The sequence below is a fragment of the Piliocolobus tephrosceles genome, chromosome 1 (genome assembly GCF_002776525.5).
Source record: "Piliocolobus tephrosceles isolate RC106 chromosome 1, ASM277652v3, whole genome shotgun sequence".
NCBI lineage: Eukaryota > Metazoa > Chordata > Mammalia > Primates > Cercopithecidae > Piliocolobus > Piliocolobus tephrosceles.
In genome coordinates this window covers 16,777,256-16,795,208 of record NC_045434.1, presented here as the reverse complement: position 1 = coordinate 16,795,208, position 17,953 = coordinate 16,777,256, and the positions used below count along the sequence as shown (strand labels likewise).

The 17,953-nt window shown below is 43.6% G+C and overlaps 1 protein-coding gene across 7 annotated transcripts in view; it reads left to right on the top strand.

Annotated features, from left to right (window-relative positions):
- Nucleotides 1-17,953, top strand: part of DISC1 (DISC1 scaffold protein) — a 406,407-nt gene that overhangs the window by 68,762 nt on the left and 319,692 nt on the right. For 5 of the 7 annotated variants that reach the window (XR_002726289.2, XM_023191797.3, XM_023191798.2 and 2 more), the window contains exon 3: nucleotides 7,337-7,406. The exons of the other annotated variants lie outside the window; for them this stretch is intronic. Coding sequence is in view for 4 of the 5 variants with exons in the window: in XM_023191797.3 (XP_023047565.2) it covers nucleotides 7,337-7,406 (70 nt within the window). In the remaining variant the exon portion in view is untranslated. The remainder of the gene's footprint in view (nucleotides 1-7,336; nucleotides 7,407-17,953) is intronic. 7 annotated transcript variants of the gene reach the window in all.

Below are 17,953 nucleotides of genomic sequence, written 5' to 3'. Positions count from 1 at the left end.
AGATCTGCCCTCCCTTTTGTCTTCTCTGTCACGTAGGTGCTCAGATTTGCTCTCCATTGGGCCGCAGGCTCCTCCACAGGCCCTGGCCTAGGTGAGACGTGGTTAACTCAGCTCAGCTCTGCTTTGAGACAGGAAACTGGGGGCAGGGGAGATTGAGCTGGGTGAAGTTTGGAAGAGGTTGAGAGATACAAAAATGGGGATGCCCTGTATCAGGGCGATCCTGCTCTTCATCCACTTCACTCATTCCCTTCCATCCTGCTGCAGTGACTGCTGCCTTCCATAGGGTCAGGAGACTTTGCTTCTGGTCATTGAACTTCTCCGGCTCTCAGTTTCCGTATTTAGAGATAACACCCACTCATAGGATTGTTCTAAGGCTCAAATGAGAATGTAGCTGCTTTGGAAATAAGGACAAACTGGAGACATCTAAGGCCCAGCCTTATGATGTTGCTGTCCATCCAGTTATCCGAGAGGTGGATATAGCCAGAAGTAGGCAGGGTTCCTCTACCCACAAAAATTCCCAGAGAAGCCCAGGTAGAGATGCTCTGTGGCTGATCTATTGCCAGACTGTGTTTTAATCCTGGTGTGTGTATATATGTGTGTTTGTGTGTGTGTGTGTGTGCACGCGTGCTTAGAGGTGTGCATATGTGTGCTTGTGCGTATGTGTTTGCGTGTGCATGTTTGTGCTGTGTATGCGTGTGTATGTGTGTGTGCATGTTTGTGCTGTGTGTGCATGTGCGTGTGTTTGTGCATGCATGTGTGAGTGTATGTATTTGCGGGTGTGTGTGCACTCGTGTTTGTGTGTGTGTGCATATAGTTGTGCATGTGGGTGCGGGTGTGTATGTTTGTGTGCATGCTTGTGCTGTGTGTGCATGTGCATGCATGTGTGAGTGTATGTATTTGTGGGTGTGTGCACTCGTGTTTGTGTGCATATAGGTGTGCATGTGTGTGCGTGTGTATATGTGTGTGTGCATGTTTGTGCTGTGTGTGCGTGTGTGTATGTGTGTGTGCTTGTTTGTGCTGTGTGTGCATGTGTGTGTTTGTGCATGCGTGTGTGAGGGTACGTATTTGTGGGTGTGTGTGCACTCAGGTGTTTGTGCGTGTGTGTGGGGATGTGTTCATGTGAGTAGGGAGGTGGAGCACCCACTCATCAGGCATCTGGGAGGAGAATCTGCAGAAGCTCATGCTCATTCCCTGAAAGAGCATCTACCTTCCGTTCTTTATCTATAGTCTGATGTTCCTAGCCCTGTCCCTGTTTGCCGTTTTTCAGCCCTCAGGGACCTCAGCCCAGCCCTCTGATTTATTATGCAGAGAGGGATTGAGGCCAGAGCAGAGATGCAGGCTTGTATTCTGGGTGATGTGTGGAGTCTTCCAGTTAGTCATTGCCTAAACCGATGCCCTTGTCTTTCCCCCAAACCCGTTCTGAAGGGCCTCCAATATTGGTTGATTCGAATGCATAGAATCTATCCAGTTTCTTAGGCCAGAAACCACAACCATCTTCCACACCTCCCTCTCCCTCGTCCCACATCTGGCCGGCCTCTAAGCCCTCTGAGTCCTACTGCTAATCTGTCTCTCACCACCATGGCCGCTGCCCTGGCTCAGATCCTTGTTATCTTTCACCTGGGTTTTGCAAGCGGGTCTACCTTCCTGCGGTGTTTCTCTTCTCCACTTAATTAAACTAAATGTGATCATATGTGCAAAGTGCTTCAGACAGGGCCTGGAAGTACCCAGAAATTGCCCATTGTCATCATTAGAGAAATAGCTCCTATTTAGAGAGTTTGAGTCAAAAGCTAATGAAGCTCTCCCTTCTGCCCATAGCTCAAATTAAATTCCTGTCTTCTCTCAAATGGTAGACTCTGGATACACTTTTTCTGTAGCGTAAGTATTGTTGTCTATGGCAATCCCACACCTGGGCAGGGAAAAACGTGGCACTATCTTCAGTTATACTCGTGTACTATATAATGACATTGTGGTCAGCGACAGATCACATATATGATGTGACAGTGATCCTATGAGATTATCATACAGTGTTTTTGTTGTACCCTTTCTACATTCAGATATGTTTAGATACACCAATACCTTACCATTGTGTTACACTTGCCTGCAGTATTCAGTACAGTCACAGGCTGCACAGGTTTGTAGCCCAGGAGCAATAGACTATTCCCTCTAGCCTAGGTGTGAAATGGGTTACACCATCCAGATTTGTGTAAGCACAATCTACGATGTTCACCCAATGAAGAAGTCACCTAATAATGCTTTTCTCAGAATGCATCCCTGTCATTAAGTAACGCAAGGCCGTACTTGAGTATCTGTTGTGTGGGAGAGGAATTAACTGAGTAGTGGGAATGACAAAAATAACTCAGCACAGGACTTACAGGAAAGCAGAGTTTGCCTCAATAGGAGGAAGAACCTCTTGACAGTGGGAACTGTCTGTGATGGGGCGGGCTGCTCAGGGACTTGTTTTCCCATGGTGCTTACGCAGAGGCCCCAGCCTGCTCGCTGGGGTTGCGGCTGAGGCCCTCGGGACGGGGCGGAAGGTTGGGTGAAGGATCTCCAAAGAGATCCTTTGAAAGAGTAGGATTTCTAGTGTTTGGGGGCCTTTTTGATATTATATTCTAATTCCTTAACTTCCTCTCCCTTCTACTTAAGTAAAAATGGGAATCTCAGGAATTTAAGTTTCAGCTTCTTCTAAAAGATGCTTGATCCTCAGTATTCATGAATTCTGTATGTGTGAATTCATCTACTTGCTAAAATTTGTTGTTAACTCCAAAATCAATACTCACGGCACCTTTATGGTCATTTTTCATTTTTATTTTATTTTTTTAAGAGATGGGGTCTCTGTCATCCAGGCTGGGGTGCAGTGGTGTCATCGTAACTCTCTGTAACCTTGAACTCCTGGGCTCAGGCAATTCTCTTGCCTTAGCCTCCCTAGTGGCTGGGACTACAGGCGCGTGCCACCATGCCTGGCTATTTTTTTTTTTTTTTCGGGTAGAGATGAGGGTCTCACCATGTTGCCCAGACTGGTCTTGAACTTCTGGTCTCAAGCGATCCTCCTGCCTCAGCCTCCAAGGTACTGGGATCACAGTCATGAACCACCATGCCTGCTGGTAATTTTGAACCTGCACAGAGTGCCAAAAAATTTGGGTCACCTGATGTACACGCTTTCTACTTAGGTCAAACAAGGTCAGACCAGATGACATTCTACCTTCTCTCTCATACTACAAACTAGTACCCTTTCTGTGGTCTATTTAATGCCATCTTTTTTAACATTTTTGTGCTATTTATTGGTGAGTTCGCCGTTGCAAATGCCCTCCAAGCATAGTGCTAATGCCATCTAGTGCTCCTAAGCACGGGAAGGCCGTGATGGGCCCGATGGAGAAGACATGGGTGCTCCAGAAACTTCATTCAGGCGTGAGTTAGAGTGCTGTTGGCCAGAGTACAATGTTTATGGATCAATAATACATAGTAAATAAGTTGTTTTTAAACAGAAACACACATAGAACAAGGTTACGTGTTGATTGATTGAGGAAAGTATTGTGACCAGGGGCTCATGGGAACCTGCCCTGTATTTCTTTCTAGGAGCAATGCTTCATTATTCCCTAATTCAGTATTCACAGAAATTTTACGGAACGTAACTACAGTACTGTGAATAAGGAGAATCAACTGTGTATATTTTATGCTGTTTAGAAATCGCTGCTTAGCGAGATTTCCAGAGGTTGTGTGGGACTGAGAGGATGGTAATAAAGGCAGTTGGTGATCAGGCATGCAGAGGAGGGGAAGTGGAGTGGGCCCTGCAAGGTAGGCTCCACCTAAGGCCGTGGAAACTGGTGAAAAAGGAAGGACTATGCCTGCAGGGCATTATAGGACATTTCACAGGCAGGGTTGTGGTACCGTGCAAGACATAGCCACTGGGGCTGTGCTTCCAGCAAAGATGGGTATTCAGACATATCCCAGGGCAGTCCATTCAAGGCCTTATAGAGATCACGGGACAAGGTGGGCATCGTGGGGTGGGCTTTGGCTGTAAATGAATCTTTTTCTCTGACTCTGTTTCCTGCATTTCTTCAGCTTCTGTTCAAATAAATGTTTAACGATACCATCATTTGGGTATGGTGATGGTAATGCTATAGCTCTATGTGGCCTTCAAACACTCACAGAGCCTTTCTTCTCTCCCTAATATACGGGACTAAGTTACTGGTAAATTTGGCAGTTGTAATATAGAACAATTCAAGGACAAAGGGGTTAATATGATTATTCATTCATTCCTTCATTCATTCAGAAAGCGTTTATCAATGACAAATAGTACAATGCCTTATGCTAGGCTTTGGAGATTGTGTTAGTTAGGATAGGCTAGTAACAGACACTATGTTATAGGCTCAACACAACAAAATTGTGTTTCTTGCGTATGCTTCATGTTCCACAGAGGTTTTGGCGGGGGGGGGGGGGCTCTGCTCCATAGAGTCACTCAAGAACCCAGCCTGCACCATCTGAACATGTGACCCCCTTAGTCACAGACATGAGGAAGAGAATGTTAGGGAGTCCTACAAGAGCCATCAAATGCTTCAGCATAGAGGTAACCCCATCATTGCCACTCATACCCTATTCAGCAGAACAAGGAGAGAGGCACTTGTACTCTTTCCATGTGCCCAAAGCAGTGGAAAAATCAAGTAAGGGTAAGTACTAGCGTCTTATACATGGATGCAAAATAGTTCTTGCCCTCCAGATGCTCAAGGTCGAATGATATGCACAGATAAAACCAAACAAAGCAAAATGATGGCTATCGCCTGGTGTAATAAGTACTCCATTCTTCTAGTGGCTCAGAAAACAAAAAACAAAAAACAAAACAAACATTGGCATCATCCTGGTGCGTTTTCCTCAGACCCCACCTGTGAGGTATTAGCAAATCCTGTTGGCTCTATATTTAACCAGCGATCTTTTGAATATATCCGGAATCAGATCACATCTCACCATCTTTGCCATTGCCACCATCCTCACTATCATCCAAGCTCCCGTCATCTCCTTCCTGAATGTTACCATGGCCTCTCACCTGGCCTCCCTTCTTTTGCTCTTACTAACAGCAGCCAGAGTGAAACTGTTTAAAATATAAGTCAGATCATGTGCTCTTCCACCCCAAACTCTCCAGTGGCCCCCATGAACTTCAGAGTAAAATCAGAACTTTTAAATGGTCTTCGTGTCTCTTCTTGACACAGTCCTCATTACCTGTGTGACCTCGTTCTCTACAGTTTTCCCTTCCATCAATCTGTCCCAGATCCAGTGGCATTCTTGCTCTCACTTGCTTTTCATTTCACTTTCACTTCTTGCTTTCTTACCAGAAACACTTCTGCCTGAGCCTTTGTACTGGCTCTTCCCTCTGTGGCAATGTTTCTCTCCCAGACAGCCTCATGGTTCACTACCTTACTGCTTTTAAATCTTTGCGTAATTGTCACCATCTCAAGGAGATCAGATTTCAAATTGCAACCTCCACCTTCTACCAGCATCCCTGATCCCCATAACGTGGTTCTCCCTTTTCCTTTTTCATAGTGTTAGTCACTTGCTAAGGTGCCATAAAACTTACATTTGACCCTTGGAACAACAGGGATTTGAGCTGCAAGCATCACTTATATGCAGTTTCTCTTCTACCTCTGCCACCCCTGAGACAGCAAGACCAACCCCTCTTCCTCCTCCTCAGCCTCCTCAAGATGAAGATGATGAGGATGAAGACCTTGATGATGACTCACTTCCACTTAATGAATAGGAAGTTTATTTTCTATTTTTTAAGATTTTTTTGTCATCTAGTTAATGTTGAATTTATTTTTTTCTCAATTATTTTTAAATAACATTTTCTTTTTTCCAGTTTACTTTTATTGTAAGAATACAGCATATAATACAAAATGTGTGTTAATCAACTGTTTATGTTTTTGGTAAGGTGTCTGGTCAACAGTCAGCTATTAGTAGTTAAGTTTTGGGGAAGTCAAAAGTTCTACACAGATTTTCAACTGTGTAGGGCAGGGGTCGGTGCCCATAATCCCTATGTTGTTCAAGGGCTGACTGTATTATGTTTTTGCCTAGAATGTAAGTCTAGAGGGCTAAGCATTTTATGACGTATCCTTGGTATACCAACACAATACAAACAGGGCCTGATATCTAAGAGGCACTCAGTAAATATTTGTTGAATGGGTCTGTGAATAGAAGCAAGTACAGGTCACACGGGAGGTATAGAGGAGAGACATTTAACACAGACTGGAGGAGATGGCACTTGTGCTAGGGGTTGAAGGAAATGTAGGTGTGAGCCAGGCAAAGAAGGAGGAAGATGTTTTTCAGGGAGCAAGCCCAAATCCATTCATTGGTAGGCCAAGGATTCATTGTCAGTAAATCTTTGGGTCTCCTGTTGAGAAGAACAATGATTGTATTGGTCAGTTCTCATGCTGCTAATAAAGACATACCCAAGTCTGGGTAATTTATAAAGAGAAAGAGGTTTAATGGACTCACAGTTCCATATGGTTGGGGAGGCCTCACAATCATGGTGGAAGGCAAAGGAGGAGAAAGGCACATCTTACATGGTGGCAGGCAAGAGGGAGCTTGTGCAGGGGAACTCCCTTTTATAAAACCATCAGATCTCATGAGACTTATTCATTATCATGAGAACAGCATGGGAAAGACCCACCTCCATGATTGAATGACCTCCCATGACATGTGGGAATTATGGGAGCTACAGTTCAAGATGAGATTTGGGTGGGGACACAGCCAAACCATATCAGTGATGCTAAGTCAACCCACTGGTAACACTCAGAGAAGTAACTGGATCGCTGAGTCTCCATGTGGGTTAAATAAGACTGTGCCCTTTTCTGTAATGGAAAATATTTGAACCTTAGGGCTTCTCAGAAGGGTTTTGTGAGAGCTTTGCCATCATTCTTACTCAAGCTTTCAGGATGACCTGCTGAGCTTAAGTTCATGCTCTTTTTCTCTTGGTTTCTCTTCCAGTTTCAGTGTGTTTACTTTCATAAGTTTAATGTGATGTTTAGAACAGAGACCATTTGGTCAGGAAATTTGTATTCCTTCTCCTTATGCATTTCTTCATGCAGATAAAGGCACAGTGTGATGTTTTTGTTTAAAATAAAATAACATTTTAACTTTTTATGTGGATGTTATGCTCAAATTACACTTTTTCTTTACATAAGCTCTTTTTTTGGAGAAACTAATGCATTGAAAAAAATGTGCATTTTTTTAAAAGAGAATGAAGAAGTTCATTTTGAAACAGTTTCTAAATGTTCTTAGTTTTCACAATAATGTTTGCTTGAATTCTATTGTAATTCTTTATTTTTTCCCCTTTATACCAACATAGGTAATATCCTTAAGATTAAAACTTCAGAAACTTCAAGAAGATGCAGTTGAGAATGATGATTATGATAAAGGTGAGTTTTAATTTGTTTATTGATTGTTTTCTCATCATATCCCATTTTCTTTCCACCTTTACTCATATCTACCTTTTAAGCCCCAAATGAATTGTACAATCTGTTCCTCTGATCATCTCCACCAGGGAATAGTTGACTCTTTTACAGCATTATTGTTTTGTGGATTTCAAAGTACTTCATGAACATTAATCCTCTGGGTTATAAATATAACCTTATCAGTTGTCCAGAAACACTTAACATACTCACACAATAAAAACTATATTAGTCTGCCCATGGTGTGATATATCTATAATCCACTTGTTCATAAAAAATATTTGTCTGACACCTATTATGTGCTGGGTAATATGGGAGGCAATAGGAAAGTAAGGCAGACATGGTATCTGCCCTTGTAATGCCAGTAAACATAAGCCTTCGTGGGACTTTCTGACTTCATAATTTCCAGAACCAGAGATCAGAAATGAGGTGAATTTGAGAAATGTCCGACTGTGCCAAAGGGGGTCACATGCATCAAATTTCCACATACATGGCCTAAAATACCCAAGATAAAAAGGAGAAATTGCAACATCAAACCAGAGATAGAGGAATTGATCTGAGGCCAGAAAAACAAACAAACAAACCAACCAACCAACAAACAAAAAATAATTAAAATGAGGCACCAAAATAGAAGTTGGGCTGGAAGCAGATGAGGGCTGACATTGGGGTTGAATGGGCACAGGGTAGACTGAGTCAAAGGAAAGCTTTCAGGTGTGGTCCTGGGAACAATCCTGAAAACTTTAGATGCTCATTGCGAGATCTCACATCCATTTCTGCTGGGTGTGGGAAAGAGAAAGGGCTGAAAATGACATCTAGATTCCCCTAGGCACCTACTAACTTGATAGATACTCCTGGTATTGAGCAAGTTAGGACACCCAGGATTGGTATGGAAATGGAATGTAGGTTTAAGGATTCTTCTGGAAGCTGGTTAGCCTTAAGGCATGGGTCTTCAGCCTTCTTAGCTCATATGACATTCTCATTGTATATGTCATATACTGTTGGAATTAGGGCACTATGGGAATAAGATAAGTGATTTCCAAAAGGAGGTAGAAAATCCTGTTCTAGGAAATGCTGTTGCATGTTCTCACCACCTATCCATTGCAGTTGAGTTTAGAAAGTCATGGGGCACGGGAGGAAGGGAGAAAGGACTGGAGAGGGGAGGGATTCTTGACATTCTCCCAGTCCTCCTTCTACAGGCCACTTGATTTCATAATAACACTGGGTGGAGGATGAGGTGCCTGAGAGAGGAGGCAAGTTGGAGGCAGGGGAAGGCACCCCTCAAGCCCAGCGTCAGCGGCTTCAGCCCGGGCACAGCTGTAGGCAGGGAGAAAAGGAGCTGTTCCTGGGCCAGGGCTCACCTGCTGGGTTTCATCTATGAGAGATAATTACATCTAGCTTTGAAGCTCCCCAGTATTGCACAGATTTATTTTTATTATCATGGGCTGAGTCCTGGTCTCTCTACCTTTAATGATACTGTAACACATAAAGCTTACAATGCAAGTGAAAAAGCAGGCCAATCAGGCCCTAGTTTGTCCCCTGCTCCTGCTCAGGACCTGGTGAACTTTCTAGACTTGGTTCTCTCAATGGGCTTCATTAAATGGAGACTTCACTTCTTTAGTCTTTTCTCCAAGCATTCTGTAACACCTAAGGGAATGAGGTTTGCTAGGATACACCTCATCAGGGAAGCTCAGAGAATACAGGCGTCTTCTTTAGTGTTTCTGCCTTTTTCTGTTCTTGTTGGTACCTCACTACTTACTGCATCAGAAGTTTCAGGGTGGGCTCAGCATTCTGTGTTTTCCCAAGCCTTCCTGGTGACTGGGGTGTGTCCTGAGGCTTGAGAAAACACTGGTGCAGAGCTTATGCCAGTGAGAGCCAGGCCTGGGAGGCAGCAGCCAGCCGAGCCCTGGAAGAGGAGTTGAGTCTGTGGGCTCTGTCCTTCCTGATCCACCAGAAATCTGTGCAGCAGACAAGCATCCTGGTAAGGCACAGGACACACAATTTACATGCCACTCCCCTTGCCTTCTTCCTAATCCCATAAACCCAATTCAGTGCATTGAGAGGTAAATGTTCTTGTGGAATATGCACAGTGCCTGGCATATAGGAGGCAGGTCCTCAGTAAATGTGTTGTGAGGGAATTAATTAATAAATGACTTGCTGTCTGAATGCATGGAGGCTATGGATGGCAAGCTAGAGTGAACGAGGAGAAAGCACTTCACCTGAATGAAGGTGGGCTTAGTTCTCAGCTCATCTGCAGTGCCTAGGATGGGGGGTGGCAGTGGATGAAAGGGAAGATCTTTGCATAGAAATTGGCTTATGTGGGCCGGGTGCGGTGGCTCACACCTTAATCCCAGCACTTTGGGAGGCCGAGACAAGCAGATAACGAGGTCAGGAGCTCAAGACCATCCTGGCTAATACGGTGAAACCCTGTCTCTACTAAAAAATACAAAAAATCAGCCGGGCGTGGTGGCAGGTACCTCTAGTCCCAGCTGCTCAGGAGGCTGAGGTGGGAGAATGGTGTGAACCCAGGAGGCAGAGCTTGCAGTGAGTCGAGACTGTGGCCACAGCACTCCAGCTTGGGTGACAGAGCGAGACTCCATCTCAAAAAAAAAAAAAAAGAAATTGGCTTATGTGAAAAATATCTATTAAGTATCCATTGTATATAACAGCACTTCTCAGACTTTAATGTACTGTGAATAACCTGGGTAGGTAATGGATTAAAATGCAGATTCTCATTAAGTAGGACTGGGGTGGGGTGGGAGACTCTATTTCTAATGATCTCCCAAATCATGTGCATACTGCAAGCCTGTGAGCCACACTTAGAGTAATAATGGCATATAAGAAATCGAAACAACGCTGGGTTTAGGGCATACTGAATGCTGTCCTCAAGATCTGCATCTCAAGGAGTACACAGTGCAGTAGGGGAAACTGGATAATACACAGTAAGAATAATAAAGCTATACATAATATGTCCCTTAAGATAAAGACAGACCAAGGTGGGTGGATCACGAGGTCAGGAGTTTGAGACTAGCCTGGCCAACGTGGTGAAACCCCATCTCTACTAAAAATACAAAAAATTAGCTGGGCGTGGTGGCAGGCGCCTGTAATCCCAGCTACTCGGGAGGCTGAGGCAGGAGAATCGCTTGAACCCAGGAGGCAGAGATTGCAGTGAGCCGAGATTGCGCCATTGCACTCCAGCCCGGGCAAGAGTGCGAGACTCCATCTCAAAAAAAAAAAAAAAAAAAAAAAAGGCCGGGGGCGGGGGCTCAAGCCCGTAATCCCAGCACTTTGGGAGGCTGAGACGGGCGGATCACGAGGTCAGGAGATCGAGACCATCCTGGCTAACATGGTGAAACCCCATCTCTACTAAAAAAATACAAAAAACTAGCTGGGCGAGGTGGCAGGTGCCTGTAGTCCCAGATACTCGGGAGGCTAAGGCAGGAGAATAGCATGAACCCGGGAGGCGGAGCTTGCAGTGAGCTGAGATCCGGCCACTGCACTCCAGCCTGGGTGACAGAGCAAGACTCCCTCTCAAACAAAAACAAAAACAAAACAAAACAAAACAAAAATATATATCGTAAAAGGAAAAGACAGACAAAGACAATACCAAAAGGGGACAAATGACTTCTGCCAGAGCTCTTGGGGTGGGTGAAGAATCAGAGCAGTAGAGGAGGAGGCAGTTTAGAGGGGTCCTGAAGGATGGGTTTGATGCAGCAGGCAGGCATTCCAGCAAAGAGAAGAGGGAGAAAGGGACTTGCAACTGACTATGGTTTGAAATGGATCACAAAAGGGCTCAGTGCTTGGACTTGTCAGTGATCAGTAAATTATTATAAATTGATCACTAAGTCATTAGGAAAGTTTGGAAGACATAAAGGTAGAGAATTTGTTATGAGATTTGTTCAAATAAGATTGAATACAGTTTCCTCTCTCATATAGTGTATTGAGGGTAACTCTTAAGCATTTTAAGAATTGTTGAGGTTTTTTTCAGTGTTTACTTGAATTTGCTCCTTTTTCTCTGTTAGGAGCAGCTGTGCAGCCCTGCTCTGTCTCGGGGGAAGGGGTCTGCCGGAATCTGAGAGGTTTGCCAGAAGAAACGAGAGGGTGACCTTATCTCCCTTGGTTTTTGTTGCTTTTTTTTTTTTTTCGCTCTTTCTTTCTTTTCTAGTTTCACTCATAAAAATGACTTTGTGTTCCAAAGAAAGAAGCAGTTGGCACAGAATAGAGAGTTGCATGTTTTATTTCATCAAAATGCTGGCAAATTTCCCCACTAATGCCTTGTGGGAAAACCTTCCCAGGCTCTAATTACATCTCTCCATCACTAGGGAAGTAAAGTTAATATCTCCTTATATTCTTGCGTAAGGTGGGAGGGCTTGGGAGAAAAAGAATAAGGCTTTTGATTAATAATATTTGCATAGCGTCCTTCTCTGAGAGGTTTCATTAGGTTCATTGCATTAACGCCTAACCTGTGCTTCTGGTCAGTTGAGGGGCAAGTTTGAGACCTCAGGGTCCTGCAGAGAGAGGAACTGTGGTCAGTACTGGAGATAAGGATTCCAGCTCTGACCTGGGCGGGGCAGAGAAAAGGTGGGCATGGGCAACATGTTTCCATGTGGTTTCTGTTCTAGTTATTTCTGCACCTGTTTGTGCCCCATGGTATCCCCCTGGCTGCTCTTGTCCCATATCCACCAGGGACCATGCTCACCTCCACTTCCGATGTGAGCAGGAAGAGATTGTGAAAAGAAGGAACACAATTTTGGGAACCCAGCATTTTGGTGACTTATATCAATGTGACATATAGTGCAGCTGGCTTCACTCTGCTTCTTTAGAATTTCCTTCTTGGAGTAAAAGTTGCCAGCATTGTATTACTTTCTCTATCCTTTGTCTCAGCTCATATCCATTATGATGCATTTCTAGTATAATATGACACAATTCTAGTATAATAAACATTCTAGTATAATGAAAGACATTGAAAGAAAAATGATGGCGGCAGAGGCCAAGCATAAAAACACTTTAGGGTGAGACCAGCTTTTGTCTAAATTACCATAATATCCCTTTTTCTGAATTATGTCTTGAGCAAGATTTCTCTATCCTCAGTTACTCTTCAGTGATGGTGGGCAAATTTCCCAACCTGATACCACTTTCCTTCGCAGGGAACCTGCCTTACACCTCCCACAGGGTTTGGTGTCTCAGTGGCTTCCAGGAGCCTGGCAGTTAGAACCAGAATCCCTGCCACAGAACTGTTGATGTGACTGAACACAGCACAACCCCAAAGATTTCCCTTTCCCTGCGTTTCATTCCAGTCTAGAAAGAAGAAAACAAGATTGAATAGAATCAGCCGTTCTTATATCCTCAGGACTGCCAGGTCATTGGGAGGTGGATGCCGTTTGGGGGCCCCTGGAGCATAAACGCTTTTCTTGGCAGCCTGTATCATTTTGCTTTCTGACTTAAAAAGTGGACTGCAGTTGAAATCTGCTCAGAGAGACAGGTCCAGCAAAACTGTCACTTTCTAATGTCTGCACAGAAAAAAAGCGAACATGACCACCGGTGCAGTTTCCACCTGCAGCTCCCTTGAACAAGGCACTTCCCTCCCTCCCTGCACACCGGGACTTCAGATTGTTCTTATTGGTGGTCTGTAGAGCTCTCCCTCCCTTTGCTGTGAGACTTGCTTGCAATATCACCTTGTCCTGGTATACTAACAAAATCTATTGATTAAAACCCAAATCAACAGCACAACTCTCGAGTACGTGTCATGAGACTCGCTACATCCTTAGCACCTACGAAAAATGCCAACACTTAGACCTGCAAACACAAACGGGAGATGCTCAAAGTCACCATTGTCTATGATCTCTGCCCTTAATTTACAGAATTGTAAATTCTCCTGCAAACAAGAAAACAAGCTAAGATAGTGCAACCAAGTAAAAGAAATACATTTTATGTTTCCTCTTTTTATGATATGTTTGTTTTAGATAGCTGCTGCTCTGGTGCTGATCATAATATCAGAAGACATAATCCTGAATGCCGTCATCCTGAATGTTGAAATCTCCCAAAATTAAATCCCTAAAACCCCAAATGCCTAAAGTCTAAATCCCTAAAGTCTAAAATCCCTAACATCTGCAATCCTGAAAAATCACAATCCTGAAAGATTAAAATCCCACATGCTGTAATTCTGAAAGCCAAATTCTGGGGAAAGGATTTAGTGAGTTTTTAGTTGCGTCATGTTAGTTACATCACAGTAGTTGGAACTATTACCTTTTTATTGTCTTTATTTGGAAATTAGATATGGTTTAAGAAGATGCATATAGGTGCCAAGCTGACAAGGGGTGGACTTGTGGACTTAATTTTAAGTGTCAACTTGATTAGATTAAGGAATACCTTGAAACCTGGTAAAGCATTATTTTGGGTGTTTCTTTGAGGGTATTTCCGCAGAGATTAGTGTGAGTCTGTGTGGACTAGGTAGGGAAGATCTGTGTTTAATGTTGGCAGGCACCATCCAATCGTCAAGGGCCCAGAGAAAACAAATGCAGAAGGCAAATTGGTCTCTCTCTGAGAACTGAGACAGACTTTTTCCTGACTCCATGGACATCAGAAATCTGACTGCATGAAAGTGCATTATAACAACATTGACTTTGTGTGTAAGCACTGTGCATATACATAACAATGCTGGGATTTCCTCAATAGATGAAGAGATGTTTGGACACCTGCATTTGTGAAAAATAAGATTTCTTGAGATCTCCGCTCTTTGGGTGGCCGCATATGACCTCCTTTGCAGGTCTGTTCCATGGTGGGCACTTTCCCATTCGTTGCCTGATTACATCACGTGATTACTGTGGGAGGAATTGTCACTATCATTGCTTTACAATTGTGGTCACGGAAGCTACTGAGAGGGAGGACCAGCTGTGTGCTCTGGCCACTCTACCAATAGGCCTCCCATCCCTACTAGGTCTAGAGCATTTTGTATCCCACTGTGGAAGACTGAGCTTTGTAGACAGTTGAGGACAAAACTTAGCTAGGAAGTTTCTGACTTCTGGAAGCTCTTATTTACATGACAGTGAGGAAAGGAACAGATGAGTGCTCTACACTGGGAGGCAGCAGGAAAATTTTCCACAATTTTATCTAAAACATTAGTCTATTTTTATCTAAAAAACAAGTGCTAATTAGGAAATTAGCTCTTGTGTTAATCTTCAGCATTGTTCTCAGAAGAGCATAAGCTTGTATATCTGCTTCCTCTTATTAAGTAAAAACTTAAAAATTGGGAGATGGGCTATACATTAAGACAAAAATGCCACAGGAAGAGAATATGAACAAAATGTCATTTATTTAGTTCGGTTGCGTTGTCTTAGCTTCTCTTTCTGTTTATAGGAGAACTTACAATTCTGTAAGTTAAAGACAGAGATCATAGCCAATGGTGACTTTGAGCATTGCCTATTTGTGTTTGCAGGTCTGTGTTGGCATTTTTCATGGGTGCTAAAGGTGCATGCAGTGAGTCAAGCAACATCTACTTGAGATTTTAGCTTTTTGTACAGATGCAAAAGCTTATTGGCATCTGATGTACTTCCCTCTCATTCACAGCATAAAATGTGATTTCATGGTGATGCCTTTTCTCCTTGGTATTGCATCTGGGTACACACTCGGCTCTTCCTTAGGTCTTGGTGGGATTTCTTGGAACCCCTGCAGCTCTGGAGGTGGAAGCGCAGTGGCATGAACATTCCTTCCTAACGGCCATGTCATGGTGTGTTTCTGTCCGGGAATGGGACCACGCTGCTTTGCCTTCCTTGCCCATGAGGACATCAGTCTGTCCTATAAGGATCACGTGGAATGTTGTCATGGTGCATTATTCATGATAAACTCCGACAGCTTCAAGGTTAGATGTGCTGCTGAATACAAAACACCAAGCCAAGCCAAAAGCATTTTTTTTCTCTCCTGTATCTCCTCTTCCCAAATGGTTCTTAGCTGAAACTTGTACATGCTTTCCTACTAGCTGAGCTATAGCAGGAAGCTGTGCCAACAGTGGACACATCTTACTCACGTTTTATGCATCTGCCTATGAGAATCTGTAAGAGACACAAGCTTTTCATGTTGTAGAATCTAGTTGATGAAGCAGAATGTGGTTCGGGAAGTCTCTCTTGCACTTAGAAGACTGATTTTGAAGCTGCTCTCAGGTTTTCTGTGCTTCCTCTGCCGTCTTAGAATGGCTAAGAGGCTGCCTGGGATCCCAGGTAGGTCTTTTCCCTAAGGCCTCAGCTGCTCCGTAGAAGGTGGTCAGACAGGATGAGGCAGTGACTTCGATCATCTAGAGCCTCACACCTGTAATCCTAGCACTTTGGAAGGCTAAGGCAGGAGAATTGCTTGAGCCCAGGAGTTTGAGACCAGCCTCAGCAACACTGTGAGATCCCTTCTCTACAAAAAAATGACAAAAACAATTAGCCAAGCACAATGTCGTGCACTTGTGTTCCCAGCTACTCGGGAGGTGGAGGTGGGAACACTGTTTTAGCCTAGGAGGCTGAGGCTGCAGTGAGCTTTGATTGTGCCACTGCACTCTACTCCTGCCTGGGTACAGAGCAAGACCCTGTCTCAAAAACAAACAAACAAACAAACCAACCAACAGAAAACTCAATAGAAATGAAAGGGATGTGCTAATTATCAGATGCAAACTCCCAAATTGACGTGAACCTTCCCATTACAGCAATTTTAGGTCCAAACTCTCTCTATATTTGATGCAAATGGTTGATTTACACTTAACAGGAAGTCTGCTTGGACTGCCTTGGCAAACTACTACAGACTGTGTGGTTTAAACAGTAGAAACTTATTGTCTCACTGTTCTGAAGGTTGGAATTCTACATCAAGTTGAGAGTAGGCTTGGTCTCTTCTGAGGTCTGTCTCTTTGGCTTGCAGACAGCTGTTTTCTCCTTGTGTCTTCACGCAGTCTTCCCTCTGTACCCATTGGTGTCTGAATCTCTTTTGATAAGGACACCAGTCATACTGGATTCGGATGCCTCCTCGTGACCTCATTGAAACTGAGTGGACCTCTTCAAAGGTCCTGTCTCCAAATACAATTAAATTCTGAGGTCCTGGGGGTTAGGATTCCAACATATGAATGTTGCAAGGGACACAATTTAGCCTGAAACAAGAGGCCTTAAGGGCTCAGGACAGAGCTAAATACTAAACACATTCAGGTATTTTTACAAAATTTGAATAATTTTGTTTGACTATCTGTGGTCATATGTAGACATTTGATTGAAACTTTTGTTTTTTTAAAGCAGACTTTTTGACACCAGTAAGTTGATTCTTCCCACAAGTGAACTTAGCTGGTTTTCACATTTTGTTTATCTCAGAGCCTGGCTCTTAGGCCAGTATATCATGGTCACAAACAACCATCTACTGAATATTTGCCAGATTTACCATGACATGGTGGACAAACTATGCATTAAAAAAGCCCCACATTCAAGGAGTAGACAGCTTAGTTGGAATAAGATATAAATAGTACAAATATGTGAAACTTCAGCTACCATTATAATTGATTTTTTTTTTTTTTTTTTAGAATTGATGTTTGTTTGTGTATGAGGACATTTTTCTTTTTTTTTCTTTTTATTTTGAGACGGAGTCTTGCTCTGTTGCCCAGGCTGGAGTGCAGTGGTGCGATCTTGCTCACTGCAAGCTCCACTTCCTGGGTTCATGCCATTCTCCTGCCTCAGCCTCCCAAGTAGCTGGGACTACAGGTGCATGCTGCCATGCCTGGCTAATTTTTTTTTTTTTCAGTAGAGACAGGGTTTCACCATGTTAACCAGGATGGTCTCCATCTCCTGACCTTGCAATCCACCTGTCTCGGCCTCCCAAAGTGCTGGGATTACAGGCATGAGCCACCGCACCTGGCCATGAAGACGTATTTCAATAGGCAGAGACACAAATTAACCTAGTACCAGCTGAAAAGAGGACTTATTATTTGGTGTGACCAGAGGTGGCAAGAGTGATCAGAACTAACAGTTCCTTCACTTTTTTCTCTGTATTGTGGCTTATTCTTTCAAACCCCTTATTTCAGTTATCTATTGCTGCATGTGGTAGGCTGAATGATACCCACCCCTTCCCAAAGATATCCACATCCTACTCCTTGGAACCTATAAATGTTACCATATTTGGAAAAGGGGCTCTGCAGATGTGACTGAATTAGAGACCTTGATGAGGACATCATCCCAGATTATCTGAGGTGGGTCCTATATGACATCAGATCATGTCTGAGAGAGGCAGAGGGAGATTGGACCAACTGAAGAGGAGGTGGTGATGTGACCACAGAGGCAGAGATTGGAGTGGTGGCTCCAAGCTAAGGAATTCCAGCAGCCACTGGAAGAGACAAGGACAGGATTTTCCCCAAGAATGTTGGGAGGGAATACAGTTCGTCATACCTTGATTTTAGCTCAGTAAAACTGATTTCAGACTTCTGGCTTCTGAAACCGTGAGAGAATACATTTATGTTGTTTTAAGCCTGTAAGTTTGTGGCAATTAGTTACAGCAGCCACATCCAACTT